At 44.7% G+C, this 12,208-nt stretch overlaps 1 protein-coding gene across 1 annotated transcript in view; it reads left to right on the top strand.

Moving 5' to 3' along the window:
• Positions 1 to 10,347, top strand: part of LOC115451719 (tyrosine-protein phosphatase 10D) — a 42,382-nt gene extending 32,035 nt beyond the window's left edge. Inside the window, exons 16-23 of the mRNA XM_037441641.1 lie at positions 2,858 to 3,077; positions 3,162 to 3,367; positions 3,437 to 3,873; positions 3,947 to 4,091; positions 4,237 to 4,429; positions 5,886 to 6,093; positions 6,417 to 7,258; positions 8,380 to 10,347. Of these exons, the coding sequence (XP_037297538.1) occupies positions 2,858 to 3,077; positions 3,162 to 3,367; positions 3,437 to 3,873; positions 3,947 to 4,091; positions 4,237 to 4,429; positions 5,886 to 6,093; positions 6,417 to 7,258; positions 8,380 to 8,411 (2,283 nt within the window). The 3' untranslated portion in view covers positions 8,412 to 10,347. The remainder of the gene's footprint in view (positions 1 to 2,857; positions 3,078 to 3,161; positions 3,368 to 3,436; positions 3,874 to 3,946; positions 4,092 to 4,236; positions 4,430 to 5,885; positions 6,094 to 6,416; positions 7,259 to 8,379) is intronic.
• The last annotated feature ends 1,861 nt before the right edge of the window (positions 10,348 to 12,208 follow it).

The raw sequence follows: 12,208 nt of genomic DNA, 5'->3' as shown, positions 1-12,208 counted from the left end.
TCATCATCATCAGCCTATATCTTTGTCCACTGATATACATAGGCCTCCCCAAATATGCGCTATTTTACCCTGTCTTCGGGCTGTCGCATCCAGTTCTTGTCAGCGACCTTTTGTAGATCGTCACTCTACCTTGCTTGAAGGCTTCCTACAAATACGTTTGCCGAGTCGTGGTCTCCACTCAAGAACACGTTTACACCATCAGTTATCGGTTCTTCGACAGATATGTCCTGCCCACTGCTACTTTAGTTTGCTAATCCTGTCTGCTATGTCGGTGACATTGGTTCACTGACGGATGACTTCGTTATGAAGTTTATCCTTCAGAGAAACTCCAAGCATAGCACGTTCCATAGCTCGCTGAGCGACCCTGGACTGGTGGATCAGTCACTTTGAGCGTTCACGTTTCGGCACCGTAGGTTATGACAGGTAGACGCATTGGGTGAAAACTTAAATTTTCAGACATTGCGGTAGAAACCACGAGAAAACCCGACGTAGTTTACCAAATGCGGCCCAGCCCAGCTGGAATCTCCTTTTAACCTCCTTCTCAAAACTGTTTGTTCCTAATTGCAGAATCTGCCCATGGTAAGATTATTCGGAAACAACTTTGAGAATGTGGCTATTGACAACGATATAACGGTCCTTGATCATAACTTTTTTCTTATGAAGATTCATTGTTAGACTTATTCGCTGTGAGGCTGACGCTAGGCTGAACACAGCATCTGTTGCAGCTCTTCCAGTGTTTCTGACATTATCACTATGTCGTCTGCGAATTGCAAGTGCGAGATGTAATCACCATTTATGTTAATGGCCATACCTGTTCAGTCCAGAGTTATGAACAAATCCTAAAGTACGCTTTTGAACAGTTTTGGGGATATGCCATCCCCCTGTCTCGCGAATTAAATATCTTTGCTCTCAAAGAGTTCAATATCACTGTCACTATCGGCCATATTATTTACTAGTTTATCAGTGTAATCGTCTACGTCGTGTTAAATTCTTAGATATTTATTCTCGTATTTGATTGCATGATCGCAAACCTATTTCCATTCTTCAGCCCCGGTAATATTTACTTTTCAATGAATATTGTTTTTACTGTAATCTAATTCATATCCTCGTTTCTAGCGGCTACATAGCCTTTCAGTCGAGACCATATATTTTAATTTGGATTAAAATCCGGTTGATAAGGTGGCAGTTACAACATAGTGTACCAGTGTTCAGCAAGTAACTTGTCCACTAAAAATTCTGTTAACCTCTGTGTTTCAGTACCGAATTCGTTTAAAATATTCTCAAAGTTCTCCTTAAATTTCCAGTGGCATTTGCCACTCGTTCTTGTTCCTTTCTACGATAATTATTTACATTTTAATCCTTATTTTTTTTAATCTGTCGGCTTAGGTTACAAAATATGTATAAACATTATAGAAAATTTCGAGTGACTGATTTCGTAAAGGATTCCCTCGTTTTTTATGGATGCCATCGTACTTTTGAAAGTTGGGGTCTTATATTTTGATTAAAATAAACAGAACTATCACTGGCTACAGAAATACTTTCCCAAAGATTTCACCAACAATCAATCAATGTGCAATGTTTATCGCTGGATATAGCGATATAAAATACCCAAAATTTGCTGATTTATTTGTAAATTTAATATTTATATATTTACATCGCAGTATGACTCGGCTACCCTTTACTGTATTACTTGGCCACGCAATTTTTCTCTCTTAACCGTGGATACCAACTATATATAATTCATGATATAAATATCATAAGTATTACCTATGTTTTTTGAGTTAAAACATGTACAAAAGTGTTATTAAAGCATAGAAGGGTATTGAATTGCAAAAAATAATTATGTCTAACTCCTTTAACATGACTTATTTCTAAGAAATAAAATTAACACAATTCAATGTCTTTTGAATTGTGTTAAAATAATATTAACACAATTCAAAAGACAAAATAAACATAGAAAAATTAAAAAACAAGAATCACCATTGTTCAATAATATCACACACGAAGTAAAGTTGTAGTTCTTCTTCATATAGTAGTTATGATGCCATGCCGCGGGAATTTGAGCTGCACATTTGCCCACAAAATGGCGCCAAATGAGGGAGTTAGCAAGTTTTACGCGGGTTAATTTCACATCCAAGGAGTTGTCAGATATTATTGAGGCTCAAAAGTGACATTGTCGTGTGTTAGAGGCACTTGGTATGTTTTACGATTCTGTAGAGTTTTGCTCGCTCTATCTGATGGTATCAAAACCTCATTTTCGGTAAAAATGGAGTTAGCAGCTCAGCACTCTTAGCCGACGAAATGCTCTTTGAAGTCCCTGTGACTCATGGAGGAGGATGTGGAGAGAGAATAGATATGTTTAATTGTACACTGGCGGAATTCATACGAGTGTATGAATGAATTGGTTTCATTCCATTGGTTGTAATTGTTGTAAGGATAATAATGTAAATGAAAAAAAAAGTACTGTATTTTCAGACACACTAAATGCTCTCGCTGTTTATATTATACTTGTCTCCATAGTCGTGTTTAAAACTCACAGAAAAAAAAAGCATAAAAATATTGTACAATCCACGTTTTCATTGCTATGAATTATAACCCACTCATATTCATGCGAAAAAGTTAAATATGTATTTTGTACATCGTACGTCTGCCTTAATTTTTTATGTACCACCGTCGACTTTATATCACAATTTTACGCGACCTTGTTGCTGAGGGCGTTGCTAGATTTACGAACAACACAACGATTGATGAACAATTAATCACCATTTTCTTAGGCCAAATGGGTTTTAATGTGTTATGGGTGATTCTACGCCACACGTAACAAACGGATGAGCTGACACTATGGTACTGCGTGCAGGTGGTGTACACGCGCACGCCGGCCACTGCGTCGCTGTTCGACGAGTACCGCTTCCGGCTAGAGGGCGCGGGCGACGAGCCGCGCGAGGCCACCCGCAAGCCCTCCGACCTGCAGCGCGTCCGCTTCGTGGCCCTCACGCCCGGCCGCCTCTACAACCTCACCATGTGGACAGTGTCGCGCAATGTCACCTCGCACCCAGTGCAACGGCAGGTGCGACTCTGTAAGTGTATCTCGGCTCGTTTGACTGAATCTATGCCTACTCGTATTCAAGGTTCGTGATGCACTGGTCCGCTTCCGCCCGCAGACCCGCGGCCCATCACGCGGCTGAACGCGACGCACGTGGGCGCGCGCGAGATCACGCTCGCCTGGGACCGCCCCGCCGGCGACTACACCGAGTTCGAGGTGCAGTACCTCGCCGCGCCCGACCAGCTGCAGACGCACACCACCGACCGGCTCTCCATCACGCTCTCCGAGCTGCGACCCAACAGGCGCTACACGTTCACCGTGGTGGTGAGTACGGCTCGCGCGTGCGCCGCGCGTTACGTTCGCGGTCCGTGCTGAACTCGGCGCGTGTCGCAGGTGCGGTCGGGCACGGTGGCCACGCTGCCGACGGTGTCGCGCGCCCACAGCGCCGACGTGAGCACGCGCGAGGCGCCCCCGCCGGCGCCGCGCGGGTTCCACCCGGCGGACGCGACGCCCTCGCGGCTGTCGTTCGTGTGGGAGCTGCCGGCGGGCGAGGCGAACGGGAACCTGACGCGGTTCGTGCTGGAGTACGCGGCGGCGTCGCAGCCCGAGCGGCGCAGCCGGCTGGAGTTCGGCGCGTCGGCGCGCGCGGGCGCGGTGGCGGGGCTGTCGCCGGGCGGCACGTACGAGTTCTGGCTGCGCGCCGAGACCGGCGCGGGCGCGGGCGAGGCGGCGCACTGGACGCAGCACATGGACATCGCCGCGCCGCCGCGCCCGCCGCCCGCCGCGCTGCCCTCGCCCGTGCGCCGCACCGCCACCACCGTCGTCGTCAGGTACCAACACCTGCTCTTAGCTACTCCCGCCTCAATCGCCACTACTGCTGATATGGTTTGATAACTCTTGCAGGTTTAAGTCTGACTACTTCTCTGCGGCCAACGGCAACGTGACTGCGTACACGCTGGTGCTGTGCGAGGAGCCGCGCAACGACACGCCCGCGCGCCTGCCCTCCTGGCGCGATGTGCATCGCCTGCCCGTGTGGCCGCCATACCAGGTTCTTCTTTGCCTTATACGTATACAAAAATTGAACAGGTGTATAACGTATAACATGACCATATTTTGTACGAAAAGAACAAATTTTCACGTCAGCCCATTTTCGTGTATGATGCGGGGTCGGTACAAGGCGTGTGCGTGCGCAGGTGACGGAGCCGTACTACCCGTTCCGCTCGTCGCCGGTGGAGGAGTTCACGATCGGCTCGGAGCGGTGCGACGGCGGCGGGCGCGAGTACTGCAACGGGCCGCTGAAGCCGGGCACACGCTACTACGTCAAGCTGCGCGCCTTCACCGCCGCCGACAAGTTCACCGACACCGCCTACACGCTCGTCACCACAGGTACTTCATCAAGTAATTTATTGACGTGGCCGCGCGCAGAGCAGGGTTGACGAACCAATGACACGCGTGCCAGTAGTGGCACGTGACAAAATATTTCGGTCACGCGAGGAGTATGCCAAACATTGTATATGCATCTTTCTTTGGGTTTCACGTAGCTTAACATCTGGTGCAGTTAAGACAATTTGCTGAACACCCATAAAAAAAAACAAAAACATAGTTGGATCCGGTCCTGGAGGACACATTATAGGCCATATCTTTTTTATAAATAATGGCACGTTAACCAATTAAACGTTTGCCTCCCTGTACTATGTGATGTGTCACTGTGATGTGCCACTCTAGGCCTTGTAATTTAAACTTCTGGATAATGTTTTATAGGTATAAAATTATAGGCAGTCGCAATTGTGACATGTCGCTGGCCACCATATAATAATTAGAATTCGAAAAGCTATAATCAAGATATTACAATCTAATCAACTGAGAGCCATATAATGGTATAGTTGCTATGTAATATTATCTATACTATTATACAAAGCGGAACAGTTTGTTTGAATGTTTAAACTGATTAATATCAGGAACTACTGGATCGTATTGAAAAAATACTTTAGTGTTGGATAATCTATTTATCGAGAAAGACTATATAACATCACGCAATGGCCAATGGGAACGGAGCATCAGTGAAAAAAAAATGAAAAACGGAAAATTTATTCCTTTTTTATTCCGTTGCGTGCGCTGCGTGAACATATTATTAAACAAAGTCCCCTGCATCCGTCTGCCTGTCTGAACGCGATAAACTCAAAAACGGATTTCGATGAAATTTGGCGTGAAGATAATTTGAGGCCCTAGGCTTTTTGTCCCGGAAAATATAAAGCGGGACTTTTATTCCGGAAAACTTTTTCAATCGGGCGATGTCACGAGCAAAAAATATTATATTTCCCGGGATAGAAAGTAGCCTATTTCTTTCCCAGAGTATCAAACTATCTTCATACTAAATGTTATTGAAGTCCGTTAACAATATTTATATATAAGAGCGTCATTCATATTCGTTGTATAACTATGGCTCCCTCCTATTGCTTGTAGCGTGATATTATATAACCAATAACCTTCCTCGATAAATGGGCTATCCAACATTAAAATGTTCAATTCGAACCACTAGTTTCTGACATTAACGCATTTAAACAAATAAACAAATAGACAAATTGTTCAGCTTTATATAATTAGTATGCATGAGTCACGTCGACGTGGAACCGGTGTGCGATAAGAGATAGCGAGCGATATCGCACTGTACTCGGCACGGCGCACGGCGCAGCGCGTCATTCGCGTATCGATGGTGTTCTGAGTCGCGATAAAACTGACGACAGATTGGCGTATTTATAATTACTATTGTCTATATTTGGTGTTCGTTGAATAATGATGCGCTTGGAGTGCGTGTCTCGTTAACCGTGCGGTGTGCGTGCAGAGGTGGACAACACGGCGTGGATCATCGGCGCGTGCGTGGGCGCGGGCGCGGCGCTGGCGGCGGCGGGCGCGGCGTGGGCGGTGCGGCGGCGGCGCGCCACGCGCTCGGCCGGCGCGCCCGCCGCGCTGCCCGCGCCCGCCGAGCGCCCCGTGCGCGTCGCCGACTTCGTGGACCACTACCGCCTCATGTCCGCCGACTCCGACTTCAGGTCAGCCACTCCGCCACTCCGCCACTCCGCCACTCCGCCACCACGCCACCACTCGCTGTCACCTACGCTTTATCAAATACTAGTGCCACTGGCCCTGAATAATGTTTTACACACACGCAATATAGTGACCATACTAAATTGATGATAGTTCAAAATATGGTTAAAATTAAATATAAATTGTCACTTTTCAGTCGCGGAAAGGTTTCGTCCTTTAATGCTTCTTAGATATATACTAACATAAAAACATTGATCATGCCCTGACTGACGCCGGAGATGTAACAGATTTTATCATATTATAATTATTATTCTTCTGTACGAACCAGATTTAGTGAAGAATTCGAAGAGTTAAAGCACGTGGGGCGCGAGCAGCCGTGCACGGCGGCCGACTTGCCCGTCAACCGGCCCAAGAACCGCTTCACCAACATCCTGCCGTACGACCACTCGCGCTACAAGCTGCAGCCCGTCGACGACGAGGAGGGCTCCGACTACATCAACGCCAACTACGTGCCCGGACACAACTCCCCGCGCGAGTTCATCGTCACGCAGGGCCCGCTGCACTGCACGCGCGACGACTTCTGGCGCATGTGCTGGGAGTCCGGCAGCCGCGCCATCGTGATGCTCACGCGCTGCGTGGAGAAGGGCCGCGAGAAGTGCGACCGGTACTGGCCGTACGACACGCGCCCCGTGTACTACGGCGACATATCGGTGACGGCGCTCAACGAGAGCCGCTACCCCGACTGGACCGTGACCGAGCTGATGGTGTGTCGCGGCGCGGAGCAGCGCGTGCTGAAGCACTTCCACTTCACGACGTGGCCCGACTTCGGCGTGCCGGAGCCGCCCACCACGCTCACGCGGTTCGTGCGCGCCTTCCGCGAGCGCTGCCCGCCCGACGCGCGGCCCGTGGTGGTGCACTGCAGCGCCGGCGTGGGCCGCTCCGGCACCTTCATCACGCTCGACACGGCGCTGCAGCAGCTGGCCGCCCACGCCGAGCACCTCGACATCTTCGGCATGGTGCACGCCATGCGGCGCGAGCGCGTATGGATGGTGCAGACGGAGCAGCAGTACATCTGCATCCACCAGTGCCTCGTCGCCGTGCTCGAGGGCCAGGACCTGGCCGCGCCCCCGCCCATGCACCACCAACACCACCTCAACCCCGCCTTCGAAGGTAAACGTTGCACTCATTTATGACATCGTCCCGTTCGTAAGTGATCAGTTCCGCGTCGGAACACCCACGAGTTATAGTTTTATAGTCGAGGCCTCCTCCGGGTGGCCGCAGCGCGAGAGTGACGCGTTGTTGACGGACGGTACCGCGCCAGGTGGAGGGTAGCTGCGCGGCGGCGGCGCGTCGCTCCGTGAGCCGGTGTTTGTGTTTGTCTGTCCTCTGTACTGTGCTGTGTCCCGCATGGCCCGCATCTCACTCTCTCCGCCTGATGTGATTCTGAAGCGACCGGTACGCGTCGCCCGGCTCCCGAGCCGACACTTTGCACTTAAATTCCATTGACGTCTGCCAGTTACAATAAGTAGCTATTGGCGAATGAGCATGCACTGGTCTCCCCCTATAAATTAACACAAAATAATGAAATTTTTTAGCTGTAAAAAAACTGCACTTGTGTGTATGCAGAATGTTATCGTCATTCATTACAAACTGATTCGTTTGTGTCGCTAGAATGCGCGACTCTGCGCCTGCTGACTGCATGATGACTTTATTGTTGCGTGTCTAGAATGTGATGATGATTTTTCACCCCCACTAATCTGTCGATTTGAATGATTTAGTAACAGCTTTCAACTGACTCCAATGTTCACTGCTAGCTTGACTTAAGTCACTTAACCTACCCGCCAGGTGGCCAGTCTTTGGCCTCTGCAAATTAATACCAGCGATTATCTCAAACGCATGTTTTACCTGTGATCGGTTAGGAGGATACGGTTGTTCAATCAAAAATAAGCTAAAGTTAGTTTTCCAACATCTTTCTACAAAGTTCGATCTGAATTGATTGACTTGAATGGGTACGGAGGCGATAATATCAAAATATCGCTGTGTGTGTATGCTGGGCAGCGTACTCCACAAAATAACAATAATTATGTCATCGATCTTATGTTGGTCGATCAGCCTTATCCTGTCGTAACTTCATGAGGGTTTTTTAAGCGTATTCTGTTTTAGTAATCTATTCATTTTGCCTCATTTTAACTCATAACATCTATTACAAGAGTGTTCTTTATAATATGCCGAGTTAATCTGTCGCTGTGGTGTTTGCCTCCGTGTCACTTATATAACTCTTTATATTTCAGACGACGAGGGAATCGCGGAATCCGGCATGTGAGGCGCATGCATGTCCGGTGAATCCGACTAGTCCGGCGTTTCCGGCGACGACGCGACTTTCCGTCCATTCCGTACCTGTAACATGCCGTGTCGTCGGCTGCCATCGATCTGACGCTACAAGAGGTGGTCTCATAGCTAATTTATACCTTAAGCGCTTTACACCTCCCATTATGTTCGCTGATTGAGTGCTGTACGAACACCTCCGTTTTTAATGTTAAAAAATCATATCATATATTCGAGGATTACATTAGTTTACAAAATTCGTTGTTGTCGTACCGACTCAACAGCACGATCCTTTCGACGTGTGGCGCACGATGCTTGTAAGCTCGATATCGCGCCACCAGACTCTCCCGAGTGCTCGTGTGTTTCTGACGAAATCTCGTCTCGCACGTCACTAAACCAGGGCTTCCTTTTTGTAGTGACACGCCACGAGTCACGGCCACACGTCCAAGCGCAAGCCGACGACACCGCAAATAATGATACTTAATTACGATGTTTAATGTTTTACCAAGCTCACCTTTGTACATTTGTGTTAGTATTTGATTAACGTATTTTTATAAGAATATTATATTGTAATGAATAAACCCGGCCCGGCCGTCTATTGTATATAGTGTACTGCGGACGGCGGCGCGGCGGCGACCGCTCCCCAACCCTCGCCGCTCGTTCTGTGCGCGACTGTATTTATATAACGTATTTTGATATTCATGTTGTGGTATTTTAAATTTTACTCTGTTCTAATGATAAGTGTTGACCAATTTTTGAATCTCGAAATTGTACTTAATTTGTTATAAGATGACTTCTTAATGTTCACTGCTCAAACTACGAATTTAATTATTGTTGAATTGACGTCAAGCTTAATTGATGAAATATACATAATGTAGTATAATATATTAATGTAGCCTGTTGACCGGCATGACACCCGCCGAGTGACAAGGAGGCTCACTAAGTTGAGCCACATAAAATATGCTAATTAGCATGACTACGGCCTCATAGTGCTGCACTGACGCGGCGACACACTTTCTCACCACCCGGACCACCGCCACGACACTGCCATTACCTTGTATAACATAAAAAAGTGCGTACTGTCATACTGTTTGCCATTCAACTGTTTTAGCCTAAATTTTAACAATACATTTTGGTACCGGCTTCGGAACGTGGCGGGATCTACGATGAAAGTCGACTTCGCATTTTCAAGCACTTATAAAAATTGACTCTGCCATAGCTATGCTCTCGACAATGTGCTAATTCATCACTCGTACCGTGTTCAGCGAACACACTAAATCTTCCCGATGCCCCGCGTACTCTAACGCTACCATCGAGACCTTCGTCTCCAACTCTTGTGGATCCGCGCCTCGGCCGGGCTGCGACACTAGCACTGAGGAGGGCGTCGGTACCACATACAGCCAGGAACAGAAAAGGCGCGGCGAAAGTTAAATTAAAAACAAAAACTCGATCTAAACATTGAACAACAATTCTATCGGTGAATTTTATTTTAAAATTAAATATTTTTTTACTATATGAGAAAAAGACACATGTGATTAAGGTAGGGTTTATTTTTTTATTGAATTTAGTTTACCTACCCCCGACCCGTTTATTAACTGACCCATGACTTCTTGCATTGAGTCTACACATGCTGAAAAATATTATAGCCATTAAACAGAACAAATGTAAGACGAGCAATATGGTGACAGAGATAAACTGGAAATATTATTTTATACCATCAATATTATGTTACCTGACCTTTTGATTACGTTTAAGTTCGCACAATAAACAACAGTCAACATTCCTTTAAGAATAACTACATAATCCATTCGGATAGATCTCGCATTATGAATGCATCAAGCTCTATTCAGTGTCAACTGTTTGCAACTAATGCAGGACAATTATAAACATATTATGTTCATAACTAACAAAATATATACATTTTATTTTTTTAACATTCGTTTTATTTATTTTGACTCGTAGTTTCGTTTCATAAGCCGATATGATGTATGTATATTGTACAAGCACCAAAAACAAACTTCATGGGACGGAAAACGGGAAAATGTGCATACAGCTATAGGGGGTCAAAAGTGTGCGATATCCACCTTAGAAACGTCTTTGCTAACTCTATAAAAACCCTGGTGTTTATTGGGCCTCGCGTGGTGTTGGCCTATCGTTTTATTTTCAGCAAGTATGTTTGCCTTCATCCGCCTGCTGGAGAAAATCCAGTGCTGCGCCAATAGTACCTTGATTGATAAGGTCGCGCATCCCCAAATCGGGCATAAATTCTTAGGTCTTTGTTTATATTTTGGCTAATATTGTTCTATTTGTTTCCCGAATATATATAAATAAATTCCAGACTCCGGCCTAATAGTGAGTATAAGATCTCAAACGTCATTTACCAACCACATACTTTACAACGTGCTGTGTAAGGACACAATATCTAGTCTTATATTTGAGTGTAACGTGCGTTTTGCGTATGCAATTGTGTTTAAAAATGCATTCAAGAATTGGTTCTTCTTCCTTACTATCTAATTTAAATATTAATGTAAGATTCCCAAACCCAATACTTTCTTCCTTAAGTTTTTGTAATGATATTTCATTTTATAAGCAAAGATAAATAATTAAAGTTGCGTAACTTTAATAGTTTACATAGCGCACGCAACGGAAGCTCTAAAAATGAATAAATTTTCTACATTTTTCTAACATTTTTCATTAATGCTTTGCTCCTACTGTTCATAGGGTGATTTTACATATCCTATAGCCTTCCTCGATAAATGGGCATGTTCATTTCGAACCAGTAGTTCCTGAGATTAGCGCGGTTGCACGTTCAAACAAATAAACTCTTCAGCTATTTGTACGCTCTAGTTTTATAATATTAAAAACAAAAACATTCTTCAAAACAAGGAAGCACAATTTATTATTCAAATTATTATTCTGTATTTTGTTCCCGTAATCCTAAACTGCAAATAGTTTTTATAGACGGAACAAAGCTTACAAAGTTCACGGATTTCCACAAAACTTGTATTACGTTAAATTCATCAAAGATAAAGTAAACCTTATCTTACAAAACCATGCTGTATTTCGAAAATGTTCTTTAAATATTGTTAAAAATATTTCATAGCGTTTAAAACAAGTATACAAAAGTTATTTCAAATTATCCAATGATAAGTTGACGTGTCACAAAGTTTGGCCTAAGGTACAAAGTAACCCTAGTTTACGGTAAGTACATACATACGTTTGTTCGATTATTCTCCGTATTATAAAGTTTTTTCGATGCATAAATTAAAAGTTATTCATGACAAATTAAACAAAAAAAGTAGTTTTGGTATCCGATCGAACTTTAAAAATTTCAAATCGCCGCCATAACAAGTATAATATATGTCAGGGATGCCAGAGTATAAAGTATTAGGTAGCTAACCTCAGATCAGATGTATTATAAAGAGCTCAATGGACTTGTTTTCAGAGCCATAATAAATAAATAAAAAAAAATGTATTATAAAGTTAGCTTTCGCATAGCTATTGAATCTCAGAACAAGAACAAGCATTTGAATGATACATCCGACATAAACTTTTTAAATTTATTTGCAGCTTATGAGTTTCATAAGTTATGTTTAATTTTGATTTTTTTTTTTTATTAAAACATCCACGTTCATTATATTTGTTTACTTACGAAAATCTTATAAATACCTACTCGCATAAATACATAATACATATATGTATTATGTACGAGTCACTGAAATCAAATTATCGATATCTTCAGAAATTTCAATCTTAAATCCTTATACAATCTGATGCTATCTACCGAGAAATAAA

Source organism: Manduca sexta, chromosome 22 (genome assembly GCF_014839805.1).
Source record: "Manduca sexta isolate Smith_Timp_Sample1 chromosome 22, JHU_Msex_v1.0, whole genome shotgun sequence".
Classification (NCBI taxonomy): Eukaryota; Metazoa; Arthropoda; class Insecta; order Lepidoptera; family Sphingidae; genus Manduca; species Manduca sexta.
Note: the sequence above shows the minus strand (reverse complement) of the source record. Positions and strands in the feature narration are given on the sequence as shown.